Source organism: Symphalangus syndactylus, chromosome 11, assembly GCF_028878055.3.
Source record: "Symphalangus syndactylus isolate Jambi chromosome 11, NHGRI_mSymSyn1-v2.1_pri, whole genome shotgun sequence".
NCBI classification, from domain to species: Eukaryota; Metazoa; Chordata; class Mammalia; order Primates; family Hylobatidae; genus Symphalangus; species Symphalangus syndactylus.
The window spans coordinates 120,416,195-120,443,590 of record NC_072433.2 but is presented as its reverse complement, the minus strand read 5'-3'; the positions used below and the strand labels follow the sequence as shown (position 1 = coordinate 120,443,590).

Here is a 27,396-nt window from a genome sequence, read left to right as displayed (position 1 = left end):
CCTTGACATTCTTTATACTTTTTTTTTTTTTTTTGAGACGGAGTCTTGCTCTGTCGCCCAGGCTGGAGTGCAGTGGTGCCATCTCAGCTCACTGCAAGCTCCGCCTCCCGGGTTCACGCCATTGTCTTGCCTCAGCCTCTCCAAGTAGCTGGGACTACAGGCGCCCACCACCATGCCCAGCAAACTTTTTGTATTTTTAGTAGAGACGGGGTTTCACCGTGGTCTCGATCTCCTGACCTTGTGATCTGCCCACCTCGGCCTCCCAAAGTGCTAGGATTACAAGCGTGAGCCACCGCGCCCGGCCTCTTTATACTTTTTTTCCTAGGTAACCTCACCTAGCTTTATGGCTTAAAATATTACCCTGTGACAACTCCCAAATTTTTATTTCTTCTGAAATTGGGCTTCAGAGTCATCTTATCCTCTAAACGCATAAGAGGCATGAGACAAACAGCTGCCACTTGCAATGAACATAGGGGAAGAAGGGTCCTTCTGGGAAAGCCTCATTACAGTCGGACCAGCAAGGCTGAAACTGAGATGGGAGATTTGCTGATTGTGCTGTTTGCCCTCCTGTTCCACCCTCCATCCTTGTACCCTGCTTTATCCCAGGAGGACGGCATCACCCGGGCTTCTGATCAGGTTCAGTTGATGGAGGCATCTTCAGGAGACAGCAATAAAGAGCTGAGGTTTTTCCCCCTCTGCTCCCTTTCCTGACAGTTGTATGTTTCTCACAGTAGCTGCATCTTTGTAGAGCTTCAGCATCCACTTAAGAGACAGGAAAGAGACCTTCCAACATTTTGGCTCTCACTGGGCTCTGAAACACCATTTCTTCCTTTTGTCCCTAGGGAGACAACAGCTTCCTGGCACTGCTGCTCTCTGGATTCCTTACCAACTGTTGTTTGTTCCCTTAATCCTTCTCTCATTCTCCAAGTCACCCTTTCATATGGCGCTAATTCAGTTTAATGCTAAAGCCCTCACTGATAAAGCTGGTGAGGTCCACAGATTAAAAATGGAAGGAATTCTATTCACCAGGCCCATAAAACCATATACAAAGACACATATATAAGGGTTTATCTTTATTTTATAAAAACTGCTACACACACACATACACTCTCTCTCTCCCCTCTTGCTTTCCTCATTTGACCTAAAGAAGTTTGGAGTTTGTTCCCATACATTCTTTTCAAGGAAATACCATTCAGCCACGGTATGTTTTTACCACAATTTATTCATCCATTCCCTTACTGATGGTCTTTTTTCTCTTTTTGGTCCTTACCAAAAAATACAATATACATTAGTAAACATATAATGTTAAGTACTGGCACTTTTTTTTCCTTAGGGATAGATTCCCAGGAGATTCCTAGGTTGTACGAGTATATTAATGTTAAAACAGACTCACAATGTTTTCCAAGGAGGTTGTTACAATTTACATTTCTAAAAGCAGCTATGAAAATAACGTTTTCCCCTCCTTTGTGAGTAGGTAAGATGACAACTTAGACAAAAGCTTATTGGGCTACGGATGTTCTGGATAAATTTGTTCAGAAAGTCACTCATTCATATATGGTGACAACATGTCAATGATACCCAAAAATATTTTTTTAAAAGCCAGTTTTTGGTTGCCATTTATAATTTCCAATACATAATTTGTGATTGATAGGGAAAGGCTGAACTTAAGAATTTGAAATCAAGTCTATAAAAGCAAATCTTTGAGTTACAGAAAAATTCTTAATAGATGGAGAGACCACTGAAAAATCTGACTTCTATAGAAGTGTAAACATTTAAAGGAAAGGTAATAACTTATAACTCATGTTCCAAAGGGAAATGTTTTAGGTTGGCAACAGCAAAACTCAAGGAAGTAGAAATGCCTCCTTTAAACAACAAAATAGTGTAAAAATTCACTTCTGAAGGGGGTTATGCACATGAAAAATTTAAAAAGCAATGAAACAGTTGACAGTTATTTAAAATAATTTTTCCTCTAAAGTCACTGAAATGTAACATTTGTGAACTATAGAAGAATCCTACCATTTTTGCTAGACAATTCATGAAATCTTAAGGGAAACAAGGAAAGACAAACAGGTGGTTTCTGTGTTACACAATATTTTGGTAATAGACATGCATTTGTATGCAAATATCCCACGGGAAAATAAGAGCACGATGAATGGGGATATTGTCTTTACATGGCAAACTCTTATTCTGTGGTGCATACTGAGTAGTACAGCTCATGTCTGCCTCCTTCACGTTACAGATCAATTTCACATTTGCATATTTGTGTAAATAGTGCTTCTAGAAAATCTTCAGCAAACCAGACGCAGGAAAAACTTCAACACTGTCTTCTGTTTCGTAAGAGGCAGCTCAAGAACAATGTTCATACCAACTGATATATGCCAGCAAGCAGTAGGGAAAGACGTAGGTTCCATGCTACTTTAAATCTGTTACATGTTTCATTTGGAATGCATACTGGATTGCAGAGATACTGAAAAACACGTGATATTTAGTATGAAAAATCTTGTTACGTCCTAATTATCACAGAGGACAAGAATTTCAAATTCCCAGTGATTATGCTAAATTCACATGTGCAGATCTAAAACTTACCACTTGTGTTTTGTGGTATATCCACATAAAACCACTAAATTCATAGGATACTGTTTGTATATTTCTTATGCTGCTGTCTAGAATACTCCAAGATTTTAAAAAGCTCATTGTAGTACAACTGGGTATGGCTATTTACAACTAGATATATTCTGGTATGTATTCTTTAGCTGGGTATCACATGTAACTTCCAGTATAATGTTCTCATGGGATCCTATTTTTAATACATTTTTGAGTTGAGAGATTACATCTCAGTATGAATTCCCATGTTCCCTCAATACTGTCATGAGGTTTCTCACCCACTTGAAGAGTTCTGGCACGAGTTTTTCACAGTACAACCTGGCTGGAGTTTCAGGGTTTATCCCCGATGTGAACTCTCTGATGGACACTGAGTCGGGACTTCCTGCTAAAGGCCTTCCCACATTCAGAACACTCATATGGTTTCTCTCCTGTGTGGATTCGCAAGTGTAATCTAAGAGTTGACCTCTGGCTGAAAGTTTTGCCGCACTCAGTACATTCGTAGGGTTTCTCTCCTGTATGAGTTCTCATGTGTATAATGAGCTGTGAGTTCTGGATAAAGGATTTTCCACATTCACTGCACTCATAGCGTTTCTCTCCCGTGTGAATCTTCTGATGTATGATAAGGTTTGACTTCTTGAAGAAGGTTTTTGCACATTCGTTACACTCATAGGGTCGCTCTCCTGTGTGAATTCTCTGGTGTGTGGTGAGTTCAAACTTTTGGGCAAATGTCTTTCCACATTCACTGCATTCATAGGGCTTCTTCTCCATATGTGCTCTCTGGTGTACAATGAGGTTTGACTGGTGGGTGAAAGCTTTTCCACATTCCGGGCACTCAAAGGGTTTCTCCCCAGTGTGAATTCTCTGATGTTTGATGAGGTTGGCCTTATGGGAGAAGGTTTTCTTACACACATTACATTCATATGGTTTTTCTCCAGTATGTATTCTCTTATGACTAATGAGGAGTGACTTAAAGGAGAAAGCCTTGTCACAGTAAGTACAAATGAAAGGTTGAACCAAGTTTTTTATTTTCTGATGTTTAAAAATGGCTGCTTTATGGCTGAGGGCTTTTCCACTTTTACTGTATTCAGAATATTCTACTCCAGCGTGTGTTTTCTCTTGCTTCAGGTAGAGAAGTGCTTTTCCAAATTCGTTACACTCATCAGTCTGCTTTCCTGCATAGCTTCTATTACTATTAAGCAAGTCTGAATTATATTTCAAAGTTTTTTCATATAAGTCATATTTATAGGGTACTTGTCTTAAAGAAACAAAGTCTGTGTTCAGATTAAGTGCTTTTCCAAAGAGATCGCCTCTTTCCTCAATTGGGGTTTGGTTCTTAAGAATTAAAAATTGCCTCGCCTGCTCGTCTGGGTTTCTGTGGTCTCTCTCCATCTGGTCATCAGCCTTCCACACTTCTAGGATAGAGCACAATGAAAAGAACCTTGTCAATGCCTCCGCTGTAATGTTACCGAATGGGAAGTCTTCACAAGTGTCCTATCACAGGGCTGACTCTTTAGTTTGGGACCCAGTCTCCCAATATTAAAAAATTCCCAGCGTAAATGTTTCCTTTCAAACTTTGAAAGAGAAAGGTAATAGCTTGCGGTGAAAAAACAAAACAATACAAGTAGCATTGCCAGATGACAAAATGACCTTAAAGTGGGCAAAGAAGGTGAAATAAGACAGAAGACAGAACACAAATAATCTGAGAAGGCTGGCGATGCCAGGAATGGAGATTCATAGTGTTCTTAAGGGCACTGCAGTTAGCACGGAGACCGAAAAAGTAAGCAGATGAGGGAATTAAGGGGAAACACTTAGCAGATGTCGAGTAATAGTATTATTTGATAAACTCGGACTACTATGGTAGAACCAGCACCAGTCTGCACAGTTCCACGCTTTTTCTTTTTTTTCTACTGTTCATCTTTACCAAAATGATTTCCAGAAAGCAGCACTTCTCATAGGTTTGCAGTGACAACCAGATAGCAGAGCTCCAAATCTCTAAAGTGAGAATCTTGCAACTGGTAAAATCCAGAAACTCATTCTCTAAGAGATAGACAACCTTTACAACAGGATCATTGACTGCTGCTAGTTTTATTGCTTTTTTTTTCTACTGAAGTTGTTGGGAGAGTGAACATGTTTTCACTATCATATCCTACTTTTCTTCCATTCCTATTTAGAGATAGATAGGGTCTCCCTCTGTTGCCCAGGTTGGAGTGCAGTGGCACAATCATAGCTCACTGCAGCCTTGACCTCCTGGGCTCAAGGGATCCTCTCAACATTCCAGGAATGAGCCACCGTGCCCACCCTACTTCTTTCAACGTGTTCAGAATCTTAAGGATCAAGTTACCCAGGTTCATTATTAAGAAGTCAAACAACAGATACTGGCAAGCCTAAGATACACTGTTTGTTGGTGGGAATTTAAATTAGTTCAGCCACTGTGGAAAACAGTCTGAAGATTTCTCAAATAATTCAGAACTACCCTTTAACCTAGCAATCCTATTAAAAATCATCTGGCCAGGCACAGTATCTCATGCCTGTAATCCCAGCACTGTGGGAGGTGAAGTCAGGAGGTCTTATTTTTGTTTTTTGAGATGGGGTCTCTCTCTGTTGCCCAGGCTGGAGTACAATGGCGTGATCTCACCTCACTGCAACCTCCACCTCCCCAGTAGCTGGGATTACAGGCACATGCCACCATGTCCGGCTTATTTTGTATTTTTAGTAGAGAAGGGGTTTCACCATGTTGTCGGTGCTGGTACTGAACTGACCTCAGGTGATCCGCCCGCCTCAGCTTCCCAAAATGCTAGGATTACAAGCATGAGCCACTGCGCCTGGCCTGAGGTCAGGATTTCCACAGAGAACTTGTCTCTACAAAAGTAAAAAATAATTAGCAGGGCATGGTGGTGTGTATCTGTGGTCCCAGCTACTGGACGCTGAGGTGGGAAGACTACTTGAGCCCAGGAGGTGGACGCTACAGTGCACCATGATATCGCCACTGGATTCTAGCCTGGGTGACAGAATGAGACCCTGTCTCAAAAAATTCTACCAAAAAGACACATGTCCACTCATACGTTCATCACAGCACTTTGCATAATAGCAAAGACATGGAATCAACCTAGGTGACCATTAATGGTAGACTGGAAAAGAATGGTACATGTACAAGACACAATACTACGCAGCCATAAAAAATGAAATTGTGTCCTTTTCAGCAACGTGGAGGCTCACAAATGGGAGCTAAACACTGGGTACTCAGGGACATAAAGATGGCAACAGTAGACACACTGGTTGGTGGGAAAGGGAGGCAAGGGTTGAAAAGCTACTGGGTACCATGCTCACGACCTAGGTGTCAGGATCAATCAAACCCAAACCTCAGCAGCACAGAATACACCTATGTACCCCTAAATCTAAAAAACTGAAATTAACTTAAAATTACCCAGCCACAACCTAGACCTTCATCTTACGTTATTACTTGTTATCTTATTGTGATCCTGCTGCCATTTTGTCCGGGACAACACTGTCACTCTCATACTGAAAAATCTATCTTAAGGCCACTATACCGATTCCTATGAGCGAAAATACAAACGTTACCATTCTGGCAAAGCAAGAATGCTAATGAAAGGGCAACTAGTAACAACAAAAGTTTAAGATATCTTAGAAAAGTATCAGGGTTCAAGTGTGACACGCAAATATATATAAGGTTAAACAGGAAAAAAAAAGTAAGCAGGGAGAGACGGATATTTGGAGGTATGCTTCAGAGACTGAGGTACAGGTCATTTGTCCTCAGCTATACTTCAGGGTTAGGGATTTGAAAAACAGATTCCTGAAAAGTATTTCAAAGGTACTGAGCTGCTCATACTCCCCTGGATACTAATTCCACTGGCTTCTGCTTCTCCCTCTCTCCTATCTCCCTTAAAACGTTCTGAATTGACAACTCTGTGCTACCCAAAACTCTTCTCGTTGCTCCAACTTGAAAATTGCATATGGCTTGACAGCCGTTTACTAACGGGACATAGCTCCTAACTGCGCGGACTTCAGAAGCCTTGAAGGAAAGGAGATAGAGCTTTAAAGGCTGCAAGATCTCCCAGCTTTAACACCTGAAGACTTAGGCCAAAAACATTTAGTAATTCAGAAGCTCATTTCTGGTCACTGAGACAGGACATAAATACCTGTAGACACACGATGAGCTGTACCTGAAAACCGTCCTTACCCACTGAAAGTAAGTTGCTATAATTCTCCAGCATCACATCCATGTATAGGATCCTCTGAGAGGGGTCCAGTTGTTCCCATTCCTCCTGGGTAAAGTCCACAGTCACATCCGTAAATGAAACTGATCCCTGAAATGGCATATTGTTATTCATCCTAAGATGATCATTTGGTGATACAGAAAGGATAGATGAAAACTTTGTAAGTCATTCACCATGAAAATTTATATATTACACCAACGATACATCTTGTTCACTGTTTTTGTTCATGTCTTCCAAAATATATTTTTATAGTTGAGATTTATTCAGATTCCCCTATATCTCTGGCACTGTCATATTTGATAGGTGTCTCAAATTAATAAAACACTGTTGGCCAAGCACGGTGGCTCACACCTGTAATCCCAGCACTTTAGGAGGCTCAGCCGGGGTGGGGAGGGTGGATTCACTTGAGGTCAGCAGTTCGAGACCAGCCTGGCCAACATGGTGAAATCCCGTCTCTACTAAAAAAAATATAGCCGGGCATGGTGGCACATGCCCGTAGTCCCAGCTACATTGGGGGCTGAGGCAGGAGAACTGCTTAAACCCAGGAGGCAGAGGCTGCAGTAAGCCAAGACTGCACCACTGTACTCCAGCCTAGGCAACACAGTAAGACTGTCTCAAAAACAGTTTCTGCTCTCAAGATGTATGCTGTGATACAAGCACATTAGATATTCAGTGTTACCACTGTGCTAATAAAGCTCACATAGGCATTATTTCTGTATATCGATGTTAAAGAGTTAAAACTTTGACTACTTAAAGGCAGAAAATGAACTTCCAACTATAAAATACCAGGGACAGGTAAGGATCTCTGTCCCTCCATCCCCCCATTCAAGCCATAAAAATGGTAGAAAAAAATTTTAAAAAATACATGGTTGAATTTAACAGGCCAGAACAGCTGAAGAAATGATTAGTCAAAAAATGTCAGTAAATATCTAAAATGCAAAAGGTACATTAAGGAGCCTCAAAGATACATGGGACAAGCTAAAAAGGTCTAATATATTTGCAGCGGGTGTCCCAGGAGGGGCAAAATGCAGTGGAAACAATATTTGAAGAGATAATAGCTGAGAATTTTCCAACACACCTCACACCAGGCTATAGTTTTAAAACCACCAACCCCAAGTACAATAAGTACACACACACACAAAAAAAAAACACTGAGCATATAACAAAACTGATTTAAAACCCCAGAGGCAGCCAGGCTCAGGCCTATAATCCCAGCACTTTGGGAGGCTGAGGTGGGTGGATCACAGTCAGGCGTTCGGGACCAACCTGGCAAAGATGGTGAAACCCCATCATCTCTACTAAAAATACAAAAATTAGCTGGGCGTGGTGGAGAGCACCTGTAATCCCAGCTACTTAGGAGGCTGAGGCAGGAGAATTGCTTGAATCTGGGAGGTGGAGGCTGCAGTGAGCCCAGATTGCCACACTGCACTTGAGCCTGGGTGACAGAGCAAGATTCTGTCTCAGAAAAAACCCCAGAGGAAAAAACAGGCATTACTTTCAGAGGTACAAAACTGACAGCTGATTTCTCAACATAAACAATGGAAGTCAGAAGACAAATCTTCAAAGTGCTGAAAGTATCTAGAATGAGTTGGTTGACAAACTTTGTATAAAGGGTCAAGTAACTATTTTAGATGTTTTTTTCAGGCTACATATAGTTGCTGCTAAAACAAATCGACTTGGCTATCATACCACAAAAACAGGCACAGGCAACACGTCAACCAATAGGCATGGCTGTGTTCCAATAAAACTCAATTTATGGAGGCCGGGCACAATGGGAGGCTGAGGTGGGTGGATCACCTGAGGTCAGGAGTTCAAGACCAGCCTGACCAACATGGAGAAACCCCATCTCTACCAAAAATACAAAATTAGCCGGGCATAGTAGCGCATGCCTGTAATCCCAGCTACTCGGGAGGGTGAGGCAGGAGAATCGCTTGAACCCAGGAAGTGGAGGTTGCGGTGAACCGAGATCATGCCATTGCACTCCATCCTGGGCAACGAATGAAACTCCACCTCAAAAAAAAAAAAACTTACGGAAACTAAAATCTGAGTTTTATTATTTTTATTTCAAATCATTTTCACAGCACAAACTACTCTTTTGATATTCCCCCCCAACTATTAAAATTAAAAACCATTCTTAGTTTGTGGGTCACACAAAAACAAGGCAGCAGCCCATCTGGACAACGGGCCAGAGTTTGACACCCCCTGATCTAGAATGATGACTAGTACATAATAGATGTCAAGTATTAGGCATTATTACCACTATTAAAAGATGTACCAAAACCAAAATTAAGCCCAGCAAGAATCAGTTGGATGTGCAAAAAAAGCAACAGCAAACCAGCAAAACATATTAAAAGTAAGCAAATATGGAATGGGGAAGGAAGTTTTAAACTAATTTCTGGATGTCATCAACTTAGAAGTTGTGGCAGGAAGAAAGTACCATGTTTGGAAGAAAAATTCTGATTAACTTTTGTTTAAAATAGGAAAGTCCTGAAAAAGTAATATAAACCTTTAAAGGGTGGAAATAAGCAGAGAAGGAAAAGCAGATAAAATGAGTAATCAAAATAAATTAAAATGGGATAAATGTCTGTTAAAAGACTAAGACCTTCACGGTTTAAAAACCTATGTATAATTTTTACAAGAGACAAATTTTAAAAACAACACAAACTTCAATGATCCAACTAAAATATAAACAAAGTAACAAAGCCTGAAAACAAAACGCACAGGAAGCTGTCACAGGAACATCAATAAACAGAATTCCAAAAAATGCACATAACATGACCCAAAATTCTATATAATCCTGTTCATGATATAAAACTTATTAAACAAAGAGCATGGGTACACCCATACAAAACATACTGGTTATCTCTATGATGGAAAGACTGGCTTTAACGGTCAAGAAAATTTTAAGGTTGAGTGAGGTGACATCAACAGTGCTGGTGCCGTGGCTCATGCCTGTAATCCCAGCACTTTGGGAGGATGACGCGGGAGGATGCTTGAGCCCAGGAGTTTGAGACCACCCTGGGCAACATGGCAAGACCCTGTCTCAAAAAAAAGAAAAAAAAAAAAAAAAGGCTGGGTGCAGTAGCCACACCTGTAATCCCAGCACTTTGGGAGGCCGAGGCAGGTGGATCACCTGAGGTCGGTGGATCACCTGAGGTCAGGAGTTTGAGACCAGCCTGGACAACATGATGAAACCCCATCTCTACTAAAAATATAAAAATTAGCTGGGCATGGTGGCGGGCACCTGTAGTCTCAGCTACTCAGGAGGCTGAGGCAGGAGAATTGCTTGAACCCGGGAGGCAAAGGTTGCAGTGAGCGAGATCGCGCCACTACACTACTACACTCCAGCCTAGCCAACAGAGTAAGACTCTACTCAAAAAAAAAAAAATGCACGCTGGGGAGTGCAGATCCTCAAATGACAGAGTAAGAGACAAAATTAATGTATGAATTTTGTAATATAAAAAACATTGGCCGGGCGCAATGGCTCATGCCTGTAATCCCAACACTTTGGTAGGACGAGGCAGGCGGATCATGAGGTCAGGAGTTTGAGACCAGCCTGGCCAACATGGTGAAACCCCGTCTCTACTAAAAAAACAAAAATTAGCCAGGCGTGGTGGCTGGCGCCTGTAGTCCCAGCTACTCGGGAGGCTGAGGCAGAAGAATCGCTTGAACCCAGGAGGTGGAGGTTGCAGTGACGCAAGATAGTGCAGCTGCACTCCAGCCTGGGCGACAGAGCGAGACACTCTCAAAAAAAAAAAAAAAATTACATTTTAATACATTTAAAATATAATACAAGTAATATAAATTTTAAAACCACAGCCATATAAAAGAATGAAATCATATCCTTTGCAGCAACATGGATGCAGGTGGAGGGTATTATCCTAAGTGAATTAACACAAACAGAAATCCAAATAGTGCATATCCTCACTTATAAGTGGGAGCTAAACTCTGGGTACTCATGGACATAAAGATGGTAACAGACACTGGGGTCTACTGGTAGGGAAGGGAGTGGGGCAAGGGCAAAAACTATTGGGTACTATCCTCACTACTTGGTGACAGGATCAATCATACCCCAAACGCCAGCATCATGAAAAATATCTATGTAACAAATCTGCACATGTACCCCCAAATCTGAAATAAGTTGAAATTATATTTTAAAAAACCAACATACACAATACGTGGAAACGTCAAAATGTTAAGCACTGACTAGACAGCAAAATAGGCAGATAATTAAGTTGACCTACACTTGGGCCAGACGCAGTGGCTCATGCCTGTAATCCTAGCACTTTGGAGCCAAGGTAGGCGGATCACTTAAGGTCAGGAGTTCAAGACCAGTCTAGGCAACAGGGCAAGACCCCATCTCTAAAAAAAAAAAAAAATACAAAAAGCCAGGCATGATGGTGCCTGTCTATAGTCCCAGCTACAGGGGGGCTGAGGTGGGAGGACTGCTTGAGCCAAGGAGGTCTAGGCTGCAGTGAGCTGAGATTGCACCACTGCACTCCAGCCTGGGTGACAAAGTGAGACCCTTTCTCAAAAGTTGAACCATACTCAAGTTACTTTCAAATGTTTTAATACATAAAAATATTTCGGCTGGGCACGGTGGTTCACGCTTGTGATCCCAGCACTTTAGGAGGCCGAGGTGGGCAAATCACATAAGGTCTGGAGTTCGAGACCAGCCTGGCCAACATGGGGAAACCCTGTCTCTACCCAAAATACAAAAATTAGCCAGGCGTGGTAGCGGGCGCCTATAGTCCCAGCTACCTGGGAGGCTGAGGAAGGGGAATCGCTTGAACCCGGGAGGCGGAAGTTGCAGTGAGCCGAGATCGTGCCACTGCATTCCAGCCTGGGCAACAGAGTGAGACTCTGTCTCAGAAAAAAATTATGTATTTCATAAATGTACTATGCTTTATTTGTATTTCTGTGAAATAAAGAAATCTTATAATCTACCATGCAAAACGGAAGAAAAAAATTCCTAAGGAAATTTCAGAACACCGGCTGCAAAGAGAAAAGCCTGCGATTTTCAGGAGAGAATAGGTTACAAGTAAGTAGACTGAAAGCCTTCAGACCTCTCGACTACGCCAGAAAGCAGTATCTTCAAAATTATCAGAGAGGCAAACCATAAAAACTGGACAAAATAAAATAATTACCTGCAAGCACAGGAGAGCAATCACTGCAGGGCTACAATTACCAAAAGGCATCTATGAGGAGAACCATGCATTTACAATGATGCTGAACCATAGCACAGAACAACAAAGCCCAAGCAGAAGTGAGTCTTGTTGGCTGGGCGCGGTGGCTCACGCCTGTAATCCCAGCACTTTGAGAGGCCGAGGCGGGGAGATCACTGGCAGCCAGGAGTTCCAGATCAGCCTGGCCAACGTGGAGAAACCCCGTCTCTACTAAAAATACAAAAATTAGCCAGGTGTGGTGGCACACACCTGTAATCCCAGCTACTCGGGAGGCTGAGGCAGGAGAACTGCTTGAACCCGGAAGGCGGAGGCAGCAGTGAGCCAAGATCGTGACACTGCACTGCAGCCTGGGTGACAAAAGCAAGACTCCATCTTGAAAATTAATTAAATAAATAAATTAAAAAAAAATACAAACTGGTGTTTGGGTCTGTAAAGCAACTAGGATCTAGAGGCAATGCTATGGTTTGAGTATTTTTGTCCTCTCTAAAAATTCATGTTGAAACTTAATCCCCAATTAAGTATTGGGAGGTGTGGCCTGAGAGGTGATTGGGTCATGGAGGCTCCTCTCCTTGTGAATGGGGTTAGGTGCCCTTCTAAAGGGGCTTGATGAAAGGAGTTCATCTCCTTTTTTGCCCTTTTGCTTTATGCCATGCCAGGACACAGCACTCCTCCCTTCTGAAGGATGCAGCATTTAAAGTGCCATCTTGGAAGAAGAGACCAGGCCTTCACCAGCACCTTGATCTTGGACTCTCAGCTTCTAGAACTGTGAGAAAATAAATTTCTTCCTTTTTTTTTTTTTTTTTTTGAGACAAAGTCTCGGTTTGTCACCCAGACTGGAGTGCAGTGGCGTGATCTCAGCTCAGTGCAGCCTCCACCTTCCAGGTTCAAGTGATTCTCGTGCCTCAGCCACCCAAGTAGCTGGGGTTACAGGCAAGTGCCACCACACTTGGCTAATTTTTATATTTTTAGTACAGATGGGGTTTCGCCATGTTGGCCAGACTGGTCTCAAACTCCGGCCCTCAAGGGATCCACCCACCTTGGCCTTTCAAAGTCCTGAGATTACAGGCATGGCTACCTTGCCCAGCCGAGAAAATAAATTTCTGTTCTTTATAAATTACCTAGTCTCAAGTATTCTGCCATGGCAGCACAAAATGGACTAAGACACAGGGTGACGGAGCTAAGAAAAACATAGAGAAGAAGCCTTAACATTCTGCATAAAGATTCACCTCAGATCTTTGGCTAGTTCCTAATATGTGTAGGTGGAGGGCAGGCCTCCAAGAGAACTAGTGGCAACGACTGGGAGACTTGAGAGCTGAGTAGAGATTTCAGAGGTTGCATAGTGCTGAGGAGCTGGGACAGTCTGAATTCAGCAAGATAGAGATACTGGCTAACAGCTGAGATGCCAGAAAAGCCATGCCCTAGAAGGATGGAGCATACCCTAGGAGAAAGGAGGATGACCAAACCAATAGACCCACACCTGCAAATCTTAAAACATGCCCCAACGGAATCAGAATCATCTGCCAATAATTTAGCTATCTGGCAGACGAAACTTAACATTTTTTAGAAGGAGCTATGTATCATACAACATATCCAGCATACAAATGAAACTGCTAGACATGTGAAAAAGCAAAACCAGGGCCAGGTGTAGTGGCTCATGACTGTAATCCCAGCACTTTGGGAGGCTGAGGCAGGTGGACAGATTGAGCCCAGGAGTTTGAGACCAGCTTGGGCAATATACCAAAACCCTTTCTAAAAAAGGTACAAAAATTAGCCGGGCATAGTGGCACGTGTCTGTGGACCCAGCTTCACAAGAGGCTGGGGTGGGAGGGTTGCCTAAGCCCAGGAGGTCATGGCTACAGTGAACTGTGAGCGTTGTCACTGTACTCCAGCCTGGGGGTAACCAAGACTCTGTTAAAAAAAAAAAAAAAAAAAAAAGAAAGGAAGGGAGGGAGGGAAGGAAGGGAAGGAAGGGAAGGGAAGGAAGGGAAGGGAAGGGAGGGAGGGAGGAAGGGAGGGAGGGAGGGAGGAAGGAAGGAAGGAAGGAGTGAGAAAGCAAGCAAGCAAAAACAATGAGGCCAGGCATGTGGCGCATACCTGAGATCCCAGCACGTTGCGGGGCTAAGGTGGGTGGATTGCTTGAGCCCAGGAGTTCGAGACCAGCCTGGACAACACAACGAAATTCCATTGTCTACAAAAAATACAAAAATTAGCTGGGCATAATGGCATGTGCCTGTAGTCCCAGCTTTTTTTTTTTTTTTTTTTTTTTGAGACAGAGTCTTGCTCTTTCGCCCAGGCCAGAGTGCAGTGGCGCGATCTCGGCTCACTGCAAGCTCCGCCTCCCGGGTTCTCGCCATTCTCCTGCCTCAGCCTCCCGAGTAGCTGGAACTACAGGCGCCCACCACCGCGCCCAGCTAATTTTTGGTATTTTTAGTAGAGACGGGGTTTCACCGTGTTAGCCAGGATGGTCTCAATCTCCTGACCTCGTGATCCGCCCGCCTCGGCCTCCCAAAGTGCTGGGATTACAGGCGTGAGCCACCGCGCCTGGCGACAGTCCCAGCTATTAAGGAGGCTGAGGTGGGAGGATCACTTGAGCCCCGGAGGCAGAGGTTGCAGTGAATGGAGATCAAGCCACTGCACTCTAGCCTGGGCAAGACCCTGTCTCAAAAAAAAAAAAAAAAAAAAAAGACAAGACAAAAACAATCAAAAGATAAACAATCCAAAAGAAGCAGATGTAGAGAGTACCTATATATTAGTTTTAACCCATAAACACTTCAGACGAACTGTAAAGTAATATGCAAAATATTATAGAGGTGGTCAGTTAAGATTATAAGGCCGGGCGCGGTGGCTCACGCTTGTAATCCCAGCACTTTGGGAGGCCGAGGCGGGCGGATCACGAGGTCAGGAGATCGAGACCACGGTGAAACCCCGTCTCTACTAAAAATACAAAAAATTAGCCGGGCGCGGTGGCGGGCGCCTGTAGTCCCAGCTACTCGGAGAGGCTGAGGCAGGAGAATGGCGTGAACCCGGGAGGCGGAGCTTGCAGTGAGCCGAGATCGCGCCACTGCACTCTAGCCTGGGCGACAGAGCGAGACTCCGTCTCAAAAAAAAAAAAAAAAAAAAAAAAAAAAAGATTATAAGCTGTAATCTCTACAGCAACCACTTAAAAAAAGATAAAAGGGAAAACAGGAACACACAGGACAACTAAAAATAAATAGGAAAATGACAGACTTAAATTCACCTATGCCTGTAAAAAAAAATCACAAATAAAATAATAAACTAATTAAAAGACAGAAATAGGTCAGGCACGGTGGCTCACGCCTATAATTCCAGCCCTTTGGGAGGCAAGATCTCATCACTACAAAAAAATTAAAATTAACTGACACAGGCCTGTAGTCCCAGCTACTCAGGAGGCTGACGTGGAGGAACTGCTTGAGCTCAGGAGGTTGAGGCTGCAATAAGCCAAGATCATACCACTTCACTTCAGCACTGCAGCCTGGGTGAGAAAGAGAGATCCTGTCTCAAAAAAAAAAAAAAAAAAAAAAAGACAGAAATAGGCTGGATCAAGGAACTTGAGGCTGCAGTGAGCTGTGTTCATGCCACTAAATTCCAGCATGGGCAACAGAGGAAGACCCTGTCTCAAAAAAAGAAAAAAGAAACAGGCTGGATCAAAACCACGACCAAACTACAAGCTATTTAGGGGAAATATACTATACATACATGAATATAAATAGGTTGAAGCAAAAATAAAATATATACCATAACACTAATCATAAAAAAAGGAGGTATGGGCCAGGCATGGTGGTTCACATTTGTAATCCCAGAACTTTGGGAGGCTGAGGTAGGCAGATGCCATGAGCCTAGGGGTTTGAGACCAGCCTGGGCAACCTGGCGAGATCCCATCTCTACCAAAAAGAAAAATACAAAAATTCCATGAGCATGGTGGTACACGCCTGTAGTTCCAACTACTGGGAGGATCACTTGAGACCAGGAGGCAAAGGCTGCAGTGAATCAAGATAAAGCCACTGCACTCCAGCCTGGGTAACAGAGCCAGATCCGGTCTCAAAACAAACAAACAAACAAACCCAAATGAGGTAGGTATGGCTTTATTTTTTATCAGAAAAGGAGTATTATCAGGGATAAAGAGGGGCATTCCAAAACGATAAAAGGTAAGTCCATCAGGAAGACAGAATCATATGTGTGCACACATCCATAACCATATATGCAATGACTAACATAGTTTCAAATTATATCAAGCCTGACAGAACTAAAGTGAGGAATGGACAAATCCACAATCATACCTAGCTATCAATCAAATACCAGAACAGAATGAGGGCCAGATGCAGTGGCTATCACCTGTAATCCTAGCATTTTGGGAGGCTGAGGAGGGCGTATCACTCGAGGCCAGGAGTTCAAGACCAGCCTGGCCAACAGGGTGAAATCCCGTCTCTACTAAAAATACAAAAATTCACCGCGTGTAGTGGCACACATCTGTAATCACAGCTACTTAGGAGTCTGAGGCAGGAGAATTGCTTGAACCCGGTGGTAGAGATTGCAGTGAGCCAAGATCACGCCACTGCACTCCAGCCTGGGAGACAGAGTGAGACTGTCTCAAAAAAAAAAAAAAAAAAAAAAAAGACATTTTCAGAAATTCAGCCTAAAAAATATACCTCTCACAAACCCTTTCTCAAGAAGCTACTGAAACATGTACTTCAATAAAACAACAGTAATCCAGAAAAAGAGAGGCTGCAAACAAAAGATCAACATGAGAGAGAGAGGAAGGAAATCCCTAGGAGGAATGGGAAGGAGACAGCGGAATGGGAGATGGTGAAATAGCGCTGATTCTCCACTAACACCACATTGCTTGTAGTACAGACTGGAACACAGTGATTCAAAAGCTGGCATTTTGAGGGTTGTCATCAACAAGATACCTGCAGCCACTGTACCAACTTTTTATTAACCTGAGGTCAGAATGCCTGGGTGAGCCTGGCCCAGATTCTTATCTGTACTTGGTTTGGCTTATGTTGAACATGTTCTGATGACATCTGTCTTCCCCCTCCACACCAGACTGCCTTGGATCAGATGAAAACAGTCATTTCATGTCACAGAAGTGTTCTGCTTTAATCTACTCCTGAGAGGTGGCTATTTACCCGTGAACCAAGATGCAGAAAATGCACAGCATCCCACTCCCTCTAATTATATTCGTACCAAAAATTCAATACCTAGTCTACACTCTGACCCTATCACACAGCCCAACTATGTTGAGCCCTGTGCTTCTCATGACCTTGCCAATGACCTCCCCAAATGGGACTTCTGTAAACTCTCAGGAAAGTCAAAGCCAGGCTATATCTGGAAATTCAATTCAGCTCATCTTCTCCTGGGAGCCTTTGTCCAACAGTAGCAAAATTTCTTTTTTTTTTTTTTTCTGAGACAGAGTCTCACTCTGTTGCCCAGGCTGGAGTGCAGTAGCATGATCTCGGCTCGCTGTAGCCTCTACCTCCTGGGTTCAAGCGATTCTCCTGACTTAGCCTCCTGAGTAGCTGGGATTACAGGCGCATGCTACCACGCCCTGCTAATTTTTTTTGTATTTTTAGTAGAGACAGGGTTTCGCCATGTTGGCCAGGCTGGTCTCGATCTCCTGACCTCAAGTGATCCACCAAGCTCGGCCTCCCAAACTGCTAGGATTACAGGCATGACCCACCACACCTGGCCCCAACAGTAGCCAAATTTCTAGACACAGCTGCTTTGCACTGCTAAATTTGCTTGGTGTTGCCACGTTGCTCCCAGTAAGGCTGTATCATTCTATACTACCTCCAGCAATACATGAGTGGTTTCATTTCTTCTTAGCTAACACTAGCTAGTGTAATTTAAAAATAAATGATAACCTAAGTCTTGGCAAAGGGCCCACGGATGCATCTTTTAGATCTCATATATCTGAAAGGAAAAAAAAAACCTCCACCAATCAGACAAAAGATTATGCAAACCAAGGCAATATTAATTCCAGTTATAGTTTATTAACTAAATTTTATATTAAGACTATAAGTGATATTAATCCCAGTTTATCAACTGAATATTAGATTAAGAATATATCTAAGTGGTAAAGTCTTTAAGGAAAGCAAGGGAACTATTAAGAAAAATATCAAGATAGTGGCTATCTACTAGGCAGATTCAATCAGAAAATCTGTCATAAAGAACAGAAGTGGAGGTTGCACTGAGCCAAGATCACGCCACTACATTCCAGCCTGTGTGACAGAGCAAGACTCCATCTCAAAAAAAATAAAAATTAAATACATAAATAAATAAAATGGCTAAAATCCAGAACACTGACAACACAGAATGCTGGTGAGGATGCAGGGCCATAGAAACTCTCATTCATTGCTGGTGGGAATGTAAAATGGTACAGCCACATGGAAGGGAGTTCGGCAGTTTCTTACAAAATTAATTATATTCTTAGTGTATGATCCAGGGCCCTTGGCATTTATCCAAATGAGTTGAAAACATGCCCCCAAAAAACCTGCACACACATGTTTATAACAGCTTTATTTATAATTGCCAAAACTTGGAAGCCACGAAGTTTATCTGTTCTTTCAATATGTGAATGGATAAATAAACCATGGTACATCCATCATGACATATTTGGTACTAAGAAGAATGACTTATCAAGCCAAGAAAAGACTCGGAGGAACCTTCTCTTTTTTTTTTTTTTTTTTTTTGAGACAGAGTCTTGCTCTGTCGCCCAGGCTGGAGTACAGTGGCACAATCTGGGCTCACTGCAAGCTCCGCCTCCTGGGTTCACACCATTCTCCTGCCTCAGCCTCCCGAGTAGCTGGGACTACAGGCACCTGCCACCACGCCCCGCTAATTTTTTGTATTTTTTTTTACTAGAGACGGGGTTTCACCGTGTTGGCCAGGATGGTCTTGAACTTGGAGGAACCTTACATGCATATTTCTAAGTGAAGGAAACCAATCTGAAAAGGTTACCTACTGCATGAATCCAACTATATGACATTCTAGAAAAGACACAACTAGGGAGATGAGACAGTAGAGAGATCAGTGGGTGTTAGGGACTTACGGAGACAGAGGGAGAGGTGCATAGGCGGAGCACAGGGGATTTTCAGGGCACTGAACCTATTCTGTATGATGCCATAGTGATGGATACGTGTCATTCATTATATATTGGTCAAAATACACAGAATGTACACAAAGAGTGATCCCTACTGTAAACTATGGTCTTTAAAGTATCAATATTGGCTCATCAACTGTAACAATATACACATTAATGCATATATTAATTATAAAGGAAACTGGGGGTAGGGGTTGGGAATGAAGGGGTATATGGGAACACACTGCATTCCCCACTCGATTTTTCTGTAAACCCACAACTGCTCTAAAAAAAACGAAATCTATTAAAACAGAACGCATATAAACAGAATAGTATGATTAACATGCTATCTTACATTTGTGCTTTTAATTGTATTTGTGTAATTATGTACAAATAAGCTCTGGAAAGCTACACAAGAAAGTAATGACAGTGGTACCTGCTTGGGGTGGGGGGATTTAAATACAAACCCACATACTTACTGCATTCTCTGGCATTAGGCTAATCTGACTAGAAAAACCAAATACATACAATAATCTTCTGCACTTGCACTGAGGAATGTTATATGAAACAACCACAGATAAAGTGATAACCCTTTCAAAGTTGGTTGTTTCTGGGGGTGCTGTCCAAAACACCATCTATATGAAGGTCCATAAAATTTATTCAGACCTAATGTACAGAACCAAATAATTGGTATTCATAACCAATGCAAGACATTTAATTAACTCAATTTGCTTTTTGGCTGCTGGTATTGATTAGTTATTCTTGCTATGTTTCCCTTGTGTCTTATTCATACTTTTCTATTTCATTTTCTGGATCCTTATAAACTTCCTTAAATGCACTGAAAAGCAAATTGGGGAATAAACAAACAACTCACCTGGGATTTGTTCATTTTCTGCAGTTTTTGGGAAAGGCAGAGAACTATGAAGGCAGAACTGGAATAGAGGAAAAAGGAAGGCATTGTTATTAAAGGTCTGACCTGCCTTACAACTTCTAGAATGACTTGTTTAGAAATCCCTAGAGACCACCTGGGAAAATACCACCTCCTGGGATAGTCCGTTTCCCTCTTCAGAAGGGGCAGAAAAGATCATACTAACAGCACTTATCTTCAATCTAACATTATCAGACACCCATAAAGGCAAGACTAAGATAATCCACTATCAAAACAGGCAAAACAATCAATAGAACCCTCAACTGCTGAAATTATCAGACAGGGCATTTAACACAACTATGATTCATACACTAAAGCCTTTACTAAGAAAAGGTGGACAACATGAATAAACCAATAGGGAATTTCAGTAAAGATGGAAACTGCAAGAAAAAATCAAATGGAAATGCTAAGAAAGAAAAGTACAGTCACAGAGATGATCTTTCAGCAGGTTCATTAAGAGACAAAGGAGCTAAGAAAGTTTAAACTTGAAGATAGGTCAAACTGAAACTCAAACAGAAATGGAAGAAAAACATAAAAGGATAGAGCATCCAAGGGCTGTGAGACAATATCAAATGGTCTGATAAACATGTAATTGAAATTCCAAAAGGAGAAAAGAAGTATTTGAAGACATAATGGACAAGAATTTTCCAAAAATAATAATATCAAACCACAGGTCCAAGAAACTCAATTTATCCAAACAGGGAAAATACCAAAAACTAAACTCAAACAAAAACACACACAGAGACACTGTATCCAAACAACTGAAAACCAAAATTAAAATCTTCAAAGTAGCCAGAGGAAAAAAGACATATTATATATAGAAAAATCAAGATAATGAATCATAGCCACCTTCTCATCAGAAACTAAGCCAGAAAACAAAGTAGTGACATCCTTAAAGTGCTTTAACAACAACAAAAAAGCAACTAAAGCAAAAAACTATTAACTCAGAATTCTATACTCAGCAAAAATATCTTTCAAAAATGATAACGAAGTAAAAAACCTTTTTCAAACAACAAAAACATAGCAAATCATTATCAGTAGACCTGCACTAGAAGAAATGTTTAATGAAGTTATTAAATAGAAGAAATACGATATCAGACAAAAACTTGAATCTACACAAATAAATGAAAATCTCTTGAGAATGGTTAAAATGAGGATCAACACAATAGATACTTTTTCTTGCTCTTAATCACTGTGAAAGATTATCTAAAGCAAAAGTAGTAGCAAAGTTTTGTGGGTTTACAGCATATGTCAATATGCTGTAACACGTATGACAATAACGCAAAAGACGGGAGAATGAAATTGAGAGTATAATGTTGCAAGTATATTGACATAAAACAGTATCATATCTTTAAAGTTCCACTAAACTTTAGGGTAACAACCAAAAACTCTGTTAAATTTTTACAAATATACAATAAGACAACAGTGGAGATAAAATGTAATTATAAAAAAGACCCACTTAAGCCAAAAGTAGACAGAAAAAAAAGGTAAACAGAAATAAAGACCAAATGAGAAAAACAGAAAAAAACTAGCGAGATGGTAGATTTTAACACAACTATATCAATAATTGGCATAAACACACCAATTAAATAACAGAGGTCAAATTATATAAAAAAAAGTAAGACCAAACCATGTGCTGTCTATAAGCAGTTTGTTTTAAATATAAAAACATAGCTACATTCAAAGTAAAAGGATGATCAGTTGTAGGAGTCAGGAAATTAAAAAAAAGATAAAAGAATCAAAAAAGAGGGTCAGGCACAGTAGCTCATGCCTGTAATCCCAGCATTTTGGGAGGCAAAGGTGGGTGGACTGCTTCAGCCCAGGGATTTGAGACCAGCCTGGGCAACATGGCAAAACCTCGTCTCTACAAAAAATACAGAAAATTAGCCGAGTGTGGTGGCTCATACTTTGAGTCCTAGCTACTCCGGAGGCTGAGGCAAAAGGATTAGGGCGCACACCCACAGTCCTAGCTACTCAGGAGGCTGAGGCAAAAGGTTTGAGGTTGCAGACAGCTGTGACTGAACCACTGCACTCCAGCTTGGGCAACACAGACAGACCCTGTCTCAATCAATCAATCAATCAAGGAGGATTCTACGATCAACAGCACAATATTTATTCAAATACACATGAAACAGTTACCCAGAGAGATCATCATATCCTCGACCTTAAAACAAACTACAGCAGGCCTGGTGCAGTGGCTCACGCCTGTAAAGCACTTTGGGAGGCCAAGGTCAGCGGATCACTTGAGACCAGGAGTCTGGGACTAGCCTGGCCAACATGGCAAAACTCTCTCTACTAAAACAAAATGAAACAAAAATACAAAAACAAACCACAACAAATTTAAAATAATTGAAATTTGTAACACAGCATTCTGACCAAATCAGAATTAAACTATAAATCAATAATATAAAAAGATCTGGGCCGGGCGCGGTGGCTCACGCCTGTGATCCGAGCACTTTGGAAGGCCGAGGCAGGCGGATCAGGAGGTCAGGAGATAGAGACCATCCTGGCTAACACGGTGAAACCCCGTCTCTACTAAAAATACAAAAAAAAAAAAAAAAAAAAAAATTAGCCAGGTGTGGTGGCGGATGCCTGTGGTCCTAGCTACTCGGGAGGCTGAGGCAGGAGAATGGTGTGAACCTGGGAGGCGGAGCTTGCAGTGAGCCGAGATCTCGCCACTGCACTCCAGCCTGGGCGACAGAGCCAGACTCCATCTCAAAAAAAAAAAAAAAAAAAAATCTGGAAAATCTCCAAAAACTTGGAAATTATGCAATACAATCTAAATAAATAAGGGTAAAAAACGAAGTCACAAGGGACGTTAAAAAAATTTGAATTGAATGGTAATGAAGCGCTTTGGGAAGCCAAGGCGGGAGAATCACTTGAGGTCAAGAGTTCTAGACCAGCCTGGCCAACATGGTGAAACCCCGTCTCTACTAAAAATACAAAAATCAGCCAGATGTAGTGGCGGGCGCCTGTAATCCCAGCCAGGAGGACTGCTTGAACCTGGGAGCAGAGGTTTCAGTGAGCTGAGTGCCACTGCACTCCAGCCTGGGTGACAGAGCGAGACTCTGTCTCAAAAACAACAACAAAAAAAGAAAATACAGGATATAAAAATTTGAGTGATGTAGTTAAGTAGTATGTAGAGGAACAGTTACATCAATAAATTGTGTCTGGCTGGGCGCGGTGGCTCACGCCTGTAATCTCAGCTACTCCGGAGGCTGAGGCAGAGCACTGCTTGAACCCGGGAGGCGGAGGTTGCAGTGAGTCGAGATAGCGCCACTGCACTCCAGCCTGGACGACAGAGCGAGACTCCGTCTCAAAAAAAAAAAGAAAAGAAAAGAAACGGTACAACACAAAAATATAGTATTACAATCACATAGGACCACCATTTTACATGAGGTCCCTCGTTGACAGAAACACTGTTATGCAGAGCATGACTGTACCAGAATCATGGGAAAACTTTCGTATTTCAAAGTAGTGAAGACTTTTGGGTGCCCCAAATGGAAAGAACAGTAAATTCCACCCGAGAGAAATTCAAAACATCAAAACGTATACATGGCAAAATCTACCAGCGAGTAAAATCAAAAGATAAATGAAAAAATATCTGCTGTTCACATAAAGTACCACCGGGTTGTGAGACCTCAGGGAAATCACTTTCCCCTTCTGAACCTCCCGTGTTCCTGGGGTAGCGACGGAGATGATAACGCTGGAAGTCACGGGGTGGATGCGAGGATCAGGGGGACACCTCACTGAAGACCCTCTGACAAAAGGATCACGGTTCTCCTTCACCACCGGCACCTGACCAGGCTCCAGTCCTTCCTGCACCCACGAGGCACCGGGCATAGGGGCGTGGCCAGGTGTGTCAGGCCACGCCCCCACCACGCCCCGGCGGGGACCCGTCCCGCGCGCGCGCGCCCGCCGGGGCTCCAGGACTCGCTCCCGCGCGGCCCGAGCCCTTCGCCGCCCGTCTGAGGCGCATCTCCTGACAAAGAGAAGAAGGCGAAGCCTCACAGCCGCCCTTCCCTCCGCCGTCCCCGCCCCCGCACGTTCGGCCAGGCGTGCCCCGCCGGCCCCGCTCGGAGGCGGGCGCCGGGCAACCCCGGACGCCGCCCTGAGGGTCACTGCCGCCTACGAGTCGCCGAAGTTTGGGCTCCCACCCTGCGCGGGCACGAGCCCATCCCTCATCTCCTTCCCCTCGGCCCCAGGCCGCGCGGAGCTACCTGGAAGCCCCTCTCGTACCTGGAGGGGCGCAGCCTCCACTCGTGGCCCAGTGCCACAGCGGGTCACGGCGCAGGGCGGCGAAGACGCACGGAGACGGGGGCTCTGTCACCCACTCGCCGCTGGTGATGGGGGAAGGGCGGCCACCGGCGCGCTCGCAGCACTGCACATGCGCAGAAACAGGGGCGCGCGCCGTTCCCAGGGTCCTCGGTGGGGTGGTCCATCCACATTCCGGACTACATTTCCCATAAGGCTCCGGGGCCGCGGCTTTAGGGACTCTCAGGAAAGTCTGCGCCTTGTTAGGCAGTCTGATGAGCCGACCAAAATAATCCCTTAGCCTGCACTGTTGTCTTTTTTCCCAGAGTGGGTCGTGAATTACAATTCACCTCCCACTTAAATACAACAACTTGGCTTTTATACATTACACAAATAATCTATAACTGTATTTAATTAGAATATATGTACAAAATAAAAGAAAGTATCCATAATCTCACTTTCTAAAGATTAACTGCGTGTAACATTAAGTTCGCACTTTGATTTTTTTGTTGTTGTTACAAAACTGGCCATAAAGGTATCATGTGCTGCAACTAGCTTTTTTCCCGGGCCACTTTGTTGAGGTATATATATTTGTTGAGCTCTATATATTTAAGATGTACAACTTGACGATATCTACATTTGTGAAATATTCACCATAATCAAGCTAATTAACATGTGCATCACCTCACATCGTTATTTGTCTGATGAGAACACTTAAGATCTATCTTCTTAGCAAATTTCAAGTATACAATATTGTCAACTATTGTCACATAGCTGTGCATCTCTACAGAACTACTCATCTTCCATAACTGAGACTTTGTACCCCTTGACCACCATCTTCCCATTTCCCTTCACGCTCCGTTCCTTTTATCCTTTAGAACAGTTTTAGGTTCTCAGCAAAATTTGAACAGACAGTACATTGAATTCCCATATAACCCCTGTCCCCCCACTACACACAACCTCCCCAAAGTCGATATTCCACACCAGAACAGTGTATTTGTTACAATTGGCGAACCTACAGTTAAATATCAGCACCTGGCCAGGCTCAGTGGCTCACACCTGTAATCCCAGCACTTTGGGAGCCTGAGGCCAGCAGATTGCTTGAGTCCAGGAATTCGAAATCAGCCTGGCCAAAATGGCGAAACCTCATCTCTTAAAAAAAATAAAAATAAAATAAAATAAAATAAAATTAGCCCGGCATGGCGGCACGCACCTGTAGTCCCAGCTACTCGGGAGGCTGAGGTGGGAGGATCACTTGAGCCTGGGAGGCTGAGGTTTCAGTGAGCCAAGATTGTGCCACTGCACTCCAGCTTGGGTGACCCTGTCTCAAAAAATATAAACTAAAAAACAAAATCATTGGCACCCAAAGTCCATAGCTTACATTAGTGTTCACTTGATGTTGTACATTCTATGGGTTTTGACAAATGCATGTAACCATTACAGTATCATACAGAATAGTTTCACTGCACCCCAAAAAATCATCTGTGCTCCATTTATTCATCCATCCCACAACCCCTGAAAATCTCTGGTATTTTTACTGTCTCCATAGATTGCCTTTTGCAGGTTGTCATATAGTTGGAATCATACATATGTTGCTTTTTCAGATTGGCTTCTTTCATTTAGTAATATGCATTTAAGTTTCCTTCATGTCTTTTCCTGGCTTTTTTTTTTTCTTTTTTTGACACAGGGTCTCACTCTGTCACCCAGGTTGGAGTGCAGTGGTGCGATCATGGCTCACTGCAGCCTCCACTTCCTGGGCTCAAGTGACCCTCCCAGTTCAGCCTCCGAAGTAGCTAAAACTACAGGCGTGCACAGCCATACCTGGCTAATTTTTTGTATTTTTTGTAGAGATGGCATTTTGCCATGTTGCCCAGGCTCGTCTCAAACTCCTGGGCTCAAGAAATCCTCCTGCCTTGGCCTCCGAAAGTGCGGGAATTATAGGCATGAGCCACTGTGCCCAGCCTCAATTCGTTTTAGTGCTGCATAATATTCTACTGTCTGCATGTACCAGTGTTTTAAATCCATTCACCTACTGAAGATACATTGATTGCTTCTAAGTTTTGGCAACTATGAATAAAGCTGCTCTAAACATCTGTGTTCAGGTTTTGTGTGGATATAAGTTTCCAGTTCATTTGGGTAAATAGCATGGCTGCGGCCGGCGCGTTGGCTCACGTCTGTAATCCCAGCACTTTGGGAGGCCGAGATGGGCAGATCACGAGGTCAGGAGATCGAGATTATCCTGGCTAACACGGTGAAACCCTGTCTCTACTAAAAATACGAAAAAAAAAATTAGCCGGGCTTGGTGGTGGGCATCTGTAGTCCCAGTTACTCGGGAGGCTGAGGCAGGAAAATGGCGTGAACCCGGGAGGCGGAGTTTGCAGTGAGCTGAGATCGCGCCACTGCATGCCAGCCTGGGCGACAGAGCGAGACTCCGTCTCAAAAAAAAAAAAAAAAAAAAAAAAGCATGGTTGCTGGATTGTGTGGTAACAGTATGTTAATGAGACAGGAGAGTTTCCTGGACCCCTTCGTGGGACTTGTCGTGGCTAGCTTACTCAGTCACTGCGCTAAAACCCCTTACGGGAGGGGGAGCACACAGGCAAGTGGGTGCCAGGGCCAGGGTGAGCACTTTGGGCTCTGGCCCCATGGTAGCATCTAGGGGTGTGTTACAATTAATGCTCTTCTAGCAGTTCCCATCCATGGACAGCTAAGTGTTAACCAGCTCAGTGGAGAGTGACGGTAACAGCCTTTTACACCCTGCCCTCTTAATACCCAGGTCCTTGTCCAGCATCCAGAAAGAATCAGGTCACATGGACTTGCAGAATGGTAAATGCAGAGGTTTTATTGAGTGAGGGAGGTGGCTGTCAGCAGGATGGGGAGCTGGAAAGGGGATGGCGTGGAAGATAATCATCCCCTGGGGTTCTGCTGTCCCTGGCCAAATTCCTCTCTGACCATCCAGCTACCTCTTCAATGCTCAACTGCTTCTTCTTTTCTCCTTCTCCACCGCGTTGCTCTGCTACTCTGCCACTCTGCCACTCTGTCACTCTGCCCCTCTGCCGCTCTTCTGCTTGTGGAGCCTGGGATTTGGGGTTC

General features: G+C 43.1%; 1 protein-coding gene across 10 annotated transcripts; it reads right to left on the bottom strand.

Annotated features, from left to right (window-relative positions):
- Positions 1-1,060: 1,060 nt before the first annotated feature.
- Positions 1,061-24,486, bottom strand: ZFP1 (ZFP1 zinc finger protein). 10 transcript variants are annotated; one of them, XM_063612448.1, is made up of 4 exons: positions 24,273-24,486; positions 19,999-20,056; positions 6,786-6,929; positions 1,061-4,016 (listed from the first exon to the last, which is right to left on the bottom strand). In XM_063612448.1, exons 2-4 carry the CDS (start codon positions 20,011-20,013, stop codon positions 3,945-3,947), a joined length of 231 nt encoding a protein of 76 aa, XP_063468518.1. In that variant the 5' UTR covers positions 20,014-20,056; positions 24,273-24,486; the 3' UTR covers positions 1,061-3,944. The 10 variants fall into 10 exon arrangements, with proteins under 10 accessions (XP_063468518.1, XP_063468517.1, XP_055155488.1 ...); XM_063612447.1 differs by lacking the exon at positions 24,273-24,486 and adding an exon at positions 23,693-23,890; XM_055299513.2 differs by having other exon boundaries at positions 1,205-4,016; positions 6,803-6,929; positions 24,273-24,440.
- Positions 24,487-27,396: the final 2,910 nt, after the last annotated feature.

Bases quoted from the DNA above. Each gene is read 5' to 3' on its own strand.
- ZFP1 (XM_063612442.1), bottom strand. From the start codon at position 23,895: ATGCCCGGTGCCTCGTGGGTGCAGGAAGGACTGGAGCCTGGTCAGGTG. The intron at 20,057-23,692 runs GTCTCACAACCC...CCTCTATTCCAG, and splicing joins GGGAAAGTGATTTCCCTGAG to TTCTGCCTTCATAGTTCTCT. The intron at 4,017-6,802 runs GTAAGGACGGTT...GCTCTATCCTAG, and splicing joins TAGCAACTTACTTTCAGTGG to AAGTGTGGAAGGCTGATGAC.